The 12,427-nt window shown below is 38.8% G+C and overlaps 3 protein-coding genes and 1 non-coding gene across 5 annotated transcripts in view; 3 read left to right on the forward strand and 1 right to left on the reverse strand.

The window, feature by feature from the left end:
* LOC107638481 (multiple organellar RNA editing factor 1, mitochondrial) lies at nt 160-2,646 on the forward strand. Its single transcript, XM_016341781.2, has 5 exons — nt 160-661; nt 737-834; nt 928-993; nt 1,256-2,091; nt 2,306-2,646. The coding sequence occupies exons 1-5, from the start codon at nt 279-281 to the stop codon at nt 2,315-2,317; spliced, it is 1,395 nt and encodes a 464-aa protein (XP_016197267.1). The 5' UTR covers nt 160-278; the 3' UTR covers nt 2,318-2,646.
* On the forward strand, nt 2,941-8,261 carry LOC107637512 (phospholipase D delta-like). 2 transcript variants are annotated; one of them, XM_021120493.1, is made up of 11 exons: nt 2,941-3,327; nt 3,440-4,412; nt 4,771-4,887; nt 5,018-5,212; nt 5,730-6,002; nt 6,096-6,164; nt 6,331-6,478; nt 6,758-6,906; nt 7,232-7,402; nt 7,527-7,724; nt 7,875-8,261. In XM_021120493.1, exons 2-11 carry the CDS (start codon nt 3,483-3,485, stop codon nt 8,166-8,168), a joined length of 2,544 nt encoding a protein of 847 aa, XP_020976152.1. In that variant the 5' UTR covers nt 2,941-3,327; nt 3,440-3,482; the 3' UTR covers nt 8,169-8,261. The 2 variants fall into 2 exon arrangements, with proteins under 2 accessions (XP_020976152.1, XP_016196406.2); XM_016340920.2 differs by lacking the exon at nt 2,941-3,327 and having other exon boundaries at nt 3,358-4,412.
* TRNAR-UCG lies at nt 8,698-8,771 on the forward strand. Its single transcript has one exon. It is a non-coding gene; the product is annotated as a tRNA-Arg (tRNA).
* Nucleotides 9,717-12,427, reverse strand: part of LOC107638482 (dnaJ homolog subfamily C member 2) — a gene marked incomplete at its 5' end in the record, with an annotated part of 4,113 nt that continues 1,402 nt past the window's right edge. The window contains 1 exon segment of the mRNA XM_016341782.2: nt 9,717-12,149. Coding sequence (XP_016197268.1) covers nt 10,141-12,078 — 1,938 coding nt within the window. The 3' untranslated portion in view covers nt 9,717-10,140.

Here is a 12,427-nt window from a genome sequence, read left to right on the forward strand (position 1 = left end):
ACGTACAAATAAAAATGATCAAATTAACTATTTATTAAAATATAAAACATATATTAAAAAATAAATTAAATTATATATATTTATATATAAGTATATGATAATTGTTTCAAGCGCAAATTTTTGTTACTCATATTAATTAAGATAGAGATCAGGTCCAAGGCGGAGCTAGGTATTTACCACTAAACAGTACACACACAAATTGGTTAAACCCTCACTCGCACTTTTCTCTCATTTCACTCTCGTTCCATTTCCCAAAACCCTACCACTCAATCACCGCCATGGCCGCCTCCAATTCGATTCGCCTCCGTCGCACCCTCAGGGCTATCTCCTCCCTCCACCGCTCCTTCTCCTCCTCAGCCGCCACCTCTGCGCCACCAATTTCCCTCGCCATTCGCCGCGCCCTTCCCTCAGCTCCACCAGCACCAGCACCAGCACCTTGGCTGTCCCGTTCATTCAGGTCGTCGTCCATATCGCTTTGGTCGAACCGATCATCGTCGGTGTCCAACATCCCCGACGAGATTGGCCCCGACGATATACTGTTCGAGGGCTGCGACTACCACCACTGGCTCTTCGTCATGGACTTCCCCAAAGACAACAAACCCTCCCCCGAAGAAATGGTTCGCACCTACGAGGAGACTTGTGCCAAGGGTCTCGGCATCAGGTTCTCTCTCTCTCTCTCTCTCTCTGCGAGATTGTTGCGTTTCTGTGGTTCTTAAATTTGTGCTTTTTGGCTTAGTGTGGAGGAGGCAAAGCAGAAAATCTACGCCTGCAGTACCACTACCTACACTGGCTTTCAAGCTGTTATGTCTGAAGAAGAATCCAAGAAATTTGAAAGTATTTGCTTCTTACTCCAAATTTCAATTATACATGGGTTACATTAGAAACAAAATAGTAACATGATATCTCAATTTTTTGTTGTTGTAACAGATCTTCCTGGAGTCATCTTTGTGCTCCCAGATTCCTATATTGATCCTGTGAACAAGGAATATGGAGGTATCATTTCTTCTTAGCAACAATTTACTCGGGCACTGGTTTTTCTCTGATGAATTAGAATTTTTTAAGTTCCACAAAGCTCTAGGGAATAAATTTCAAACTACTTGAACCAACCTAGTGATGGTTTTACTTATGGCAAAATAAGCTGATTTTTACCATTTTGACTTAGTAGCATCATTTTATGATCATTTCGATATATTGATGCCTTTATGTGTGTAACAAGATTTCTGTAACTTTTGTTGTGTGATTTCACGATAAATAGGAGATAAGTACATCAATGGAACAATTATCCCTAGGCCTCCCCCGATACAATATGGAAGAAACACAGGAAGACGTCCTCGCCAAGATAATCAAATGTCAAACCGTCAGGGAAATCCCTCCTACAATAATAGGGGGCCTATGCAAGGGGATGGAAGGAACTATGGCCCTTCACAGAATTATTCACCCCAACAGAACTATGGTCAAGCATCACAGAATTATCCACCCCAACAGAACTATGGTCAAGCGTCACAGAACTATCCACCCCAACAGAACTATGGTCAAGCGTCACAGAACTATCCACCCCAACAGAATTCTGGTCAACCACCACAGAACTATCCTCCCCAGCAGAATTATGGTCAACCATCACAGAACTACGGCCAAGCTTCACAGAACTATGCTCCCCAACAGAACTACAGCCAAGCTCCGCAGAACTATGGCCGATCACCAGAGACTTATCCTCCCCAACAGAATTTTGGTCAAGCACCACAAAACCATCCACAGCAACAAACCTATGGTTCTGCTTCACAGCAAAGATATGGCCCTGCATCGCCACAATATCCGCAGCAGCAGAGCTATGGATCACCAGGACAAGGAGATAGTAGAAATTATGTGCCACAGCAAAACTTTGGACCACCAGGGCAAGGAGAAAGAAGAGACCAGGTGCCTCGTGATTCGGCTCCACGTAATGATACTTTTACCCCATCATACATGAAGGATTTCAAGCCAAGCTACATGCAGGAATTTGAAAATATTGAGCAGGGTAACTATCCTCCCAAAGAACAGGCTGGGTCCCAACAAAGAAATCCAACCCCTGGCCATGGCAATTTTACTGGAGAGGTATGGTAGAACAAAATAAAGGAGGATATAGTAAAGTACCAAAGTTCCTGTTTCTGGATAGGACTAGTTACTATATTGAACGGTTTTAGAATAGCTAATGCTTTTCCTTTTTTTAGAACATTTAGTTTGATATATTTTATTCTCTGAAAATTTGATTGGCAAGCGAAGCAATTCATGAAAAGATTACATTTATTATTATTTTATCTCCTTGCAGGGAAGATACTAATAGAAATCTCAGACATGGTGGCGGATTATGTTGAAGTTACCAGATGCACTCTTAGCTGATTGAATGTCGCTGCCATTGTGGTGGACAATTTAATATTTTTGATCTGTCAATGTATATCTTTGTCCAAGTTATGATCTCTGTTTTAGTGACAGTTGAATGTGGCATATAGAACTTGTAGTGGCTGGTCTTATGAGCATGGTTGAACTGAATTCCATATGTGGTTTTCTTTCTCTTGTTCATCTTCTGTCTTCCCCTTTGCTGTGATGAACAGAGTAATGGAAGTTATCATTATTTTTATAGGAGATACGCATAAATTGAGCTTCCAGAGCTAATTTAAATAGTTAACTAACTATATTGTGGTCGATTTTCAATGTTTTGCACAAAAGTTTGTACATGTATTTAATGGCACAAGTCATACACACAACCAAACAGAGGAATGCAAAAATGATCAATGGATCATCAGATTAGAATTTTATTCAAGGAGAACAAGTGTGAAATTATCAAAACAATATTCTTGGTGTTTAACTTTTATTTAATCTCAGTTTCATATTAACCTCTTATTAAATGAAGTAGATGTCAAAAGGTAATGTGATTGCAAAGCGGGAAATACTGTATAGAATATTTTAACTTGAGTAATAAGTATACAACAATTTAACGTTTATCTTAACTAGTACTAATAAAAATAATTAGAATTACCTACGTGGAAACAATTACACAAAGTAGGTGGGTATAAAATTAAATTTACTCATACTTGGGTTTTCTTGAGAAACAAGGTATTGAAGTATAATAAATTATAAATTTAAATAGGCTTTAGGCAATATAATACAAATCATTTGCACCAATCAAAACTCATTTATCAATCAAAACTCATCGGATTTCCCGCCATTTTCGGGTGAGAATGCAATTGCAAATGTAATGCAATGCAATGCGCTTTCTCTCTGTTGTCGTTCTTCTTCTCTTTCCGCTCCTGATCCACCTCCTACCGCCATGTAATCCTCATTCATAAAGAGGTGATTCTTGTATTGGATTTCGATCTTATCTCTTTCAATGTTTATGCTTATAATAATCTTACTCTTCGCTACTCGGTTGTCATATTTACGATATGAATTTGATGAATACCAGGTTTGATTGGGAACTGTTTGTTGCTTTGCGTCTGCATTAGCTTATGGAGAATCGATTCAGAATTATTAGAGAATCTGATCTCTTAATGATGGATAATGCAGCTTCAGAACCAGTTTTCTTACATGGCGACTTGGATCTCTGGATTCTTGAGGCAAAAGCTCTCCCGAATTTGGATCTTTCCACGGAGACTATGCGAAAATGCATTACCATGGGCAACAGCTGTTCCCCTCCCTTTGTGAAAGGGCTCAAGACACATTCAGGGAGACACAAAATGATTACCAGCGACCCCTATGTGTCCGTGTGCCTCTCGGGGGCTACCATTGCTCAAACTAGGATCATTCCTAACTGTGAAAACCCTTTGTGGGACGAGCATTTCTTAATTCCGGTTGCTCACCCTGCTCAGAAATTGGAGTTCCATGTCAAAGACAATGATGTTCTTGGTGCTGAGCTCATTGGAGTAGTGGATATATCTGCTAACAAGATTTTGTCCGGAGGCATCATCGACGATTGGTTTCCAATCGTTGGCCAGAATGGAAACTGCTTGAAACCCTATCCTGAGCTGCATCTGTCTATCCAATTTAGGCCAGTTGGGGCAGAAGAGACAGGTTCTCTTGGGGTTCCTGATACCTATTTTCCTCTCCGAAAAGGAGGGTCTGTCACCCTTTATCAAGATGCACATGTTCCGGATGGTAAGCTGCCTGAGATTCCACTTGAGGATGGGAAGGTCTTTCAGCATGGCAAGTGTTGGGAAGAGATTTGCCAAGCCATTTTGGAAGCTCACAACCTCATATATATTATAGGGTGGTCGGTTTACCACCCAGTGAAGCTTATCAGGGAGCCATCAAAGCCCCTGCCTTCTCAGGCAGAGCTTTCACTTGGAGAGTTACTGAAATACAAGTCGCAAGAAGGGGTCCGCGTGGTCATGCTCATTTGGGATGACAAAACCTCTCATGACAAATTTCTTTTGAAAACTGTAATTCTTATTACCTTGATGAAGAAGTTAAACATGATTTCTACGCAGAGGTTTATATTGATTTTCTCAACTTATGGGACTTGTATTTATTATTTTATTCATACATGTTCTTTACATTGAATCAGTGATCTAAAATTCCACAAGGTATTAGAAGGGAAAATGTCTGATTAAGTGAAAACTCAGGAGGTTGTTTTGGACTATTGCAGCACCCTTTAGTAACGAGAAGCTAGGCTTTTAATGTTCATAAGACATTACTTGTAACGGATGTAATTGCTATGGATTATTATAGACATATTGTTGCATGTATCCTCCAGAGAGATTGGTGTAACATTCTAATTACTGATCTGCTTTGTTGCAGGATGGTGTCATGCAAACTCACGATGAACAAACTAGGAAGTATTTTAAGAACTCCACTGTGCATTGTGTGCTAGCTCCACGTTATGCAAGCAGTAAGCTCAGTGTTTTCAAGCAACAGGCATGGAATTCCTGCACCTGAATCTAATATTATTATGTAGGATAAAACTATTTAGTTTCACTGCAACATCACCGAACACACTTCTGTTTCATCAGTGACAATACTTCCAATGGGTTGGAATTTTTTCCAGGTTGTGGGAACCCTTTTTTCTCACCATCAGAAGTGTGTGCTGGTAGACACTCAAGCTTCTGGGAATAATCGGAAAATAACTGCTTTTATTGGTGGCTTGGATCTCTGTGATGGGAGATATGATACTCCTGAGCATCGGCTTTTCGATGATCTAGATACTGTCTTTCACAATGATTTTCGTAATCCTACATTCCCGGTAAATAATTGTTGTGAAACTAACATACTCTTTACATGTTAATAATCGCATTGTGATTAAGATACTGAATAAACTAGGAACCCAGCTAGCAGGAGATGAAGAATTAGCTACAATAAGAGTGGAAAACTGGGAGCTGGAACTTAACTAATGAAGCGGACTGAGAGGAGTATTAAAAGATTTCCCTTAGAAATAAATGTAGATTTAACCAGTTTAAGTAACCTAAAAGTATGTATTTAACTTAATCTTTTTAGTCATGTAATCCTTGTGTATATATTTTGAGGTGGTTTTCATCAGATATAATTATATAAATACGCTCATATGTTCCTTCAATACTTTAGCCATTCATAAGTGATAACAACGTTCTTCCATGCATTTGTACCTCCTATGCTGTGATGATTTTCTTTACTCTTTATTAGACAAAAAAGGAAATTAAATGTGCAGGGCAGCACCAAGAGAAGAAGTAATAAATAATGTTGCATGGCAATTTTCTAAAGTAAAATGTTGAAATTATGTGCAGTCGAATTCGCGTGGGCCAAGGTTGCCATGGCACGACTTGCATTGCAAAGTCGAGGGTCCAGCTGCATATGATATATTGATCAATTTTGAACAAAGATGGAGAAAAGCAAAAAAATGGCGTGATTTTCGGCTAAAAAAGGTGACAAAGTGGCATGAGGATGCTTTACTAAGCCTAGAACGCCTTTCATGGATGCTCACTCCATCTTCGAGTCCTGATGGTGAGAAAGCTGTCTATGTAACCGATGAACATGATCCTGAGAGTTGGAATGTGCAGGTATGCAGGAAATATATTGATAAAAAGTCGATTAACATATGCAATCCTTCTTTGTAAAATCGAATATATGTTATGAAGAAACATTAAATACAGGTATTTCGGTCCATAGATTCAGGATCCGTCATGGGTTTTCCAAAGAGTGTTGAGCAAGCAAAGGCTCAGGTGAGGACAAGTTTGTACGTGATGCCTACTTGAACTGTACTCTACTGATATGGCATGTAAACCGCAGTTTCCTCTAAAAGTTTGCATGCCATATCGAACCAATTCTTTCATAGATTCTTGGCCTTTACTAAACTAATCTTGATCCCCCCCACCCCCCGTTTTTCAGAACCTTTTCTGTGGAAAAAATTTGAAAGTAGATAAAAGCATTCATGTTGCTTATGTAAAAGCAATAAGATCAGCAGAACACTTCATCTACATTGAGAATCAGTATTTCCTGGGGTCCTCGTATAATTGGCATTCACACAAAGGTGCAGGTATATAAAATATAGTTTCCAATATCGTTTATCTTTGTAATACATGAAATTGGGCTTATTGATGTTGTTCTATCATATGTTTCTTTCTATGCTCTTCTACAACTCCATGCAAATTAATTTCAGATTTTGTCAAAATATTTCAGATGTGCCCCGTAGAACTTAATTTTAATATCCAATTTGGTATACTTATAATAAAGTAATGATGTTATAAAAATGATACAAAGGACACAAGGTGTGAAGATGAGCTTTTTTTTTTTAATGATTTATTTTCTTTAAAAGGTGCAAATCACTTGATTCCCATGGAATTGGCCTTAAAAATTGCCAGCAAGATCATCGCCAACGAACGTTTTTCTGCGTATATAGTTATACCAATGTGGCCAGAGGGAGTTCCTGGTAGTGTTGCTATTCAAGAAATTCTGTTCTGGCAGGTCAGACCAATTTCTAGTTGTTGTTCCTTTTCTAAATCTAGTAACTTAGCGTTCTAGTATATCAAACTTGTGCCAAGGTTACATAGATTTGAAACGTTGGGCCAAATTCTCATCTTATTTTGGTGACCTTTTCATAACTCTTAAAAGAATAAATATGTTTTGTTTTTTAGTCCCTTTTTTTCATCCTAAAATGATTGGAGGAAAGACACTCACAAGTCAAAAATAAATACGTGGAAAAATGGATTTGTGATGTGATATTCCAAAGAATTTGATAAGTTAATACATGTCAGTAAAAATTTATCATCAGCAATTTGAATGACTACAGGGACAGACAATGTCTATGATGTACAAGATTGTTGCTGATGCTCTTAAAAAAGCAGGTCTTTCTCATCACTATCATCCTCAAGATTACCTCAATTTTTACTGTCTTGGAAAGCGTGAACCTTTGTCTTCAGATATTCCATTGCCAACTCAGACATCCGAAAATCGTGGTTTGGTATACTGAGCTAATCTCCTTCTATACTTGTAGCAAAATGTCTGCATTGCATTGCACTGCATGCAAGTGTGAACCCTGAATTCTATTTGGAGGCTTATATTCTTTTACCCCTTTTCTTAATCAGAATTCATCCAAAAAATCAAGACGTTTTATGATTTATGTTCATGCCAAAGGAATGATAGTTGATGACGAGTATGTTATCATGGGATCTGCAAATATTAACCAGAGATCCATGGATGGTTCAAGGGACACAGAAATAGCTATGGGAGCTTATCAGCCAAAATACACATGGAAAGAGAAGAATTCTCATCCACATGGCCAGGTGACAATGCCATCCCCAACACTTTGTAGTTTATTTAAAGTATGACTGCATAACTATGTTTCAGATTAGGTGAACATGAACATAGGAAACTGGAGCAGGTTGTATAGTTATGCATTTCCAACAAATTAAGGTGGTGTTGGTTTGATGCAGGTGTATGGTTACAGAATGTCACTGTGGGCTGAGCACCTTGGTAGCATTAAGGAAATATATGAAGAACCAAAGAGCCTAGAATGTGTTAGGTATGTGAACTATATAGCCAAACAAAACTGGGATGCATATGTATCAGAGGAAGGGAAGGAGCTGAGGGGACATTTGATGCAGTACCCGATTATGGTAGGCTCTGATGGAAAAGTGAGCCCGCTGCCAGATCATGAGTACTTTCCTGATGTTGGTGGTAAAGTTCTTGGATCACCCAATTCGCTTCCTGATGCACTAACCACATGACATGATATCATACACAAAGCTCCCAACCCAATTTGTATTCCTAAAATTGTATGTGAAACATTATGGAATGATTCTGAAAATATCCTTCTGCTATGTAAATTCCTGTATTTGATAAAATTCTGAAATATCATTGGTGTTTTCAATTTTTTTTCTCTATTTTTGGACCAATGGATTTTGACTATCAGAACAAATCCGGTGAATGGAATGATAGAGATATCAATTAGCATCAGACAGCCAAGTGTTTAGTGTATATTATTGTTGTTGTCTTCCCTCGAACAAGTAACAACCCTTCATTAGAGTTCAAAGACAAAGGTAAAAATTGTAAATGACATTAGTGTATTGTGATCAATCATTTTTTCATGGAGTCATATAACAAACAATACAAGAAATTAGGAAAAGCGTATTAATATTATTCTTATAAACTTCGGTCAAATAGTATTTAACTACTTGTATTAGTATCAATAAAAGATAATACGACTGAACCGGACAAAATGAATTCCATATTTTCTAGGCAAGACTTATCGCACAAGACCGCATAGCGCAGTGGATTAGCGCGTCTGACTTCGGATCAGAAGGTCGTGGGTTCGACTCCCACTGTGGTCGCTTTTTTCGTTTTGAGTTTCACATTTAAGCGAACGAACAACTGACAGTGTAGCATTAGTATATCGCATCTTTTATATTGTATCAGACTCAGTTATTGCTCTAATTTTAAACATCAGTCGCCACGCCCCAAATATAATGGCTGAATCAGATGCCAAAAAAATTGAGGAAAAGAATGAGAAGAAAGCAGATAGGTCATCCATGCACTCGTCGTTTCTCTCTTTGAAGATGTAATGATTGGAGAAATTTGTATGTTTGGAAAAACTTTGATGGGAATGTGGCAGAACTCGAGACAGAGAATGAGCAAGTTGAGAGTTAAAAGTGAAGGCCTCAAGAGAAGAGTTAAGACAGCATTTCGTCGGATTCAAGGTTCTTTGAAGCCAACATTAAGCTGAATAGTAATTTACTAATTTCATATCATCTCATCTTCCTACAGTTTCTTTTTTTTAGAAAAAGACATTTACGTTACTCCTTCATGTGTCTATATTCTATATATTAATCATTTAACGTATGAATTTGTACAAACAGACAATTAATTTAGAAAAGGGAGGGAGTAGTCACCAAAAAAACTTAACGTGAAATTGATAGCTGAGAGCCGTTAGATGATTTGACTAAATTTTCAGGGAGTGCTTTATAGTTTATTCAGTTGCACCTACATTTTCGTTTTTCATAATAAGCGACTCTCGAACCATACCATGAGAACATGATGAACTCAATTGCACCGAAATTATCAACTCCACAAGCCTAAAAAAATTTGAGTGAAATAATGGCCAAGCTTTATTCAACAAAAGAGAACTGGGTAGTTATCATCATCCTGTTGCTTTTGACAATATCGAATGAAGAACTAAGATAAATAATAAGAAACCTGTTTCCAAGTCCATATGCCGCCGAGGTTAAAGTCTCTTTCAAACCAAATAATGCTACACATATATGATATCATATATCCTATTGTATAATAAATATCGGTTCTTCAAATTGTCAAAAATCAAAATATCAATGTGCTATGGCCATAATCGGTTTAGTCTACAAATGATATTTTGCTCTCCCATAATCAATACATGTAAATGTATTCCATGGTTGGACTAAGGTATCAGGGCACAGCCTAATATTCAGAAAACATCATAAAATAAGACATCAAATTAACTATCCATCAGACTGAAACAGCTATGGATATGATGAAATTTGAAACTAACCTACAGTTGGAGAAGTAAAGCTCCTCAAAAATTTAATATGTAAAATCTAAAGCAGCAGTAGCAGGAAGAAGCTCTGCATACAGGAATCAAATATTACCTCATGTCTGGTGGGACAATGCCTATGTATCATAAGATCTAAGCCTGACAGTGCTTCCATGATTCAGTTCCAAACCAGCAGATTAAACCGCACTTTTCTTGCTCCTGAAACTCTCCTTCATCAATGCGAATTTTTTCTTGCACTGATTCACAGTCTTTCCAGGGACAGCTGTTGCGACTCGTTCCCATCGCTGGTTAGTTTCCTTTGGGAAGGCTTTTAGAGCTTGAACCAGTGCTCGTTCCTGTACTGCAGACCACACGTCTTGTTCTGAACTAGAGGAAACTCCATTTGCAGCAGCAGGAGAAGGAGCAGAACCAGATGTCTGGTTGCTATTAGAGTCTTCTGAGTTATTTGTTGTTGCAGCAGCACTATTTTCAGGCTTTGCAGGAATTGATACCCCTTCTAATTCTTCTCTGGTTGACAGTGGAGATGCAATTGATTGTGCTGCAGGTTTCCTTTTCTCAAGGAAAGCATCAAAAGCTTTGGCTGAATCTGGCTTCTGGAGGAGAACTGTTTTTGTTGCCTTCATTATTTCGTCCACTGATCTTCCAGTACCAATGTATTCGGAAATAACCTCCCATCTCCTTGAAGTTCCTTTGGGATATTTCTGCATTCCTTTCCTCAATAGATCAATCTCTTCTTTACTCCAAGGTTTCTCCTTCTTCTCAATGTTGCTTAAAGAAACACTGCCATTAACCTTCACGGCACCATTTTGTTGGATACTTCTCTCTTCTTTCTTATCAGTCTCGTCTTTCTTGCAACTCAGTGCATCTCTTAGGACTTCTGCCTGGTCCACTACCTGCTTTCCCTCCATTTTCTCACACAAACCCCTTAGCTTCTCAATATCAAATGACATGCAAAGCTTCTCAACATCGTCGTCAGAAATACCAAGTAACTGTTGTGACAATATAGGTCCAGAGAGATTCCGCAGCCGTGTTCTCTCCTTCCGCAAGAGCTTTTTCTCTTTCTCCTTCACCTTCTTCTGCTGTGAAGCAACTTCTGCAGCTCGTTTCTCTTCCTCCTCCTTTCGCCGCTTCTCCTCTTCTGCAATCCTGGCTGCTTCTTCTTCCTGCATCCTCTTTGCCATGATTTTAGCCTCTTTTTTCCTTTGCTTCTCAGCTTTCTCCTCTTCTTTTCTTCTCAATATTCTTGGGTCTCTCTTATAAGCATTATCAACAAGGGAACGTATCCGAGCATACTCTTCCTTCCTAGCTTTCTCTGAAAGTTTTGCATTCTGCCTTTCCATCCATCTCTTATGGTCACGAGATTCAGCTTGCTCAAGATCAAACTCATCAGCATGGGGAAACTCCCTCCAACTTTTAAAGGAGTACCAAAAATTGTAGAAATCATCAACTTCTTTTAGTGGAGTATTATCATCGCCTAGTGATGGAATTGGTTGACTGACTGACCACCGACCATTCCTCATAAATGCAGGACCAAACACTTTGAAGAAGTCCTGCGGAGCACAATCAGTTGGAATCTCATCATCAAACTCATCTGTCGAATCATAAATTCTTCTTTTCACGGGATCAATCAAGACCTCATACGCCTCCTGGATGGCCTTAAAGTGGCTTTCTATTTCATCTTTCTTTGCCTGCTTCGCGGTTTCGGTTTCCTCAGCAAGAAGCAGAGCAGCCTGTTTGTCGGGATGAAACCTCAAGGCAGTTTCGCGGTAGCTCTTACGAATTTGATCCTCCGAGGCAAGATATCTTAGATGACTCAGGCCCAACAATGCATAGTGATCTTGCTGCTTGTCTCCAGCTTTCTTTTTGCTCTTGCTGCTGTAGGAATCGGACGGGAGAGATGTCGGTTCCTTATCGTCAACAACCTTTTTAGAATCAGGATCTTCGTTACTCTCCCTAACACCGAGAAGTTTGAGTGCGGCAGAATGGAAGGCATGGCCAGCTGGTTCATATTTCACAGCCTTGATAGGAAGACAGTTTGAAGAAACAAAAATAGGCTGCCCATCTACAATCTCTTCTGAGTAAGCAATAAGACGATATTCCGAATGCACAGCCATTTCGGCGGCTGCCAGAAATCAACCTTCAATTCAACAAACTGCCCTCAAATTCAACTTCTAAACAACTCAACCTGCACATCCCCAATATAAGAGTAAACACCATCAACGTAAAACATCAAACAGCAAAACCGTTACTTTATTTCACATGTAATCAAAATAAATGCTGAAAATAACTAAATAACACAAAATTAGCAATCAAATCATGCCAGCAGTAAAATCAGGCAACACAAAACCAAAAGCCACAAGCGAACAAACAGAGCTGGTAGCTGTGACTAAAACGACAAGGGTTTTCGATTATATGAAAACAGAGGTCAGATACTTAGACGCGTGAACTAAAACATTGCAGGAT

Source organism: Arachis ipaensis, chromosome B04 (genome assembly GCF_000816755.2).
Source record: "Arachis ipaensis cultivar K30076 chromosome B04, Araip1.1, whole genome shotgun sequence".
In the NCBI taxonomy this organism is placed as follows: Eukaryota; Viridiplantae; Streptophyta; class Magnoliopsida; order Fabales; family Fabaceae; genus Arachis; species Arachis ipaensis.

Bases quoted from the DNA above. Each gene is read 5' to 3' on its own strand.
- LOC107638481 (XM_016341781.2), top strand. From the start codon at position 279: ATGGCCGCCTCCAATTCGATTCGCCTCCGTCGCACCCTCAGGGCTATC. The intron at 662-736 runs GTTCTCTCTCTC...TTTTTGGCTTAG, and splicing joins GCCAAGGGTCTCGGCATCAG to TGTGGAGGAGGCAAAGCAGA. The intron at 835-927 runs GTATTTGCTTCT...TTGTTGTAACAG, and splicing joins AGAATCCAAGAAATTTGAAA to ATCTTCCTGGAGTCATCTTT.
- LOC107637512 (XM_021120493.1), top strand. From the start codon at position 3,483: ATGGAGAATCGATTCAGAATTATTAGAGAATCTGATCTCTTAATGATG. The intron at 6,003-6,095 runs GTATGCAGGAAA...CATTAAATACAG, and splicing joins CTGAGAGTTGGAATGTGCAG to GTATTTCGGTCCATAGATTC. The intron at 7,725-7,874 runs GTGACAATGCCA...GGTTTGATGCAG, and splicing joins ATTCTCATCCACATGGCCAG to GTGTATGGTTACAGAATGTC.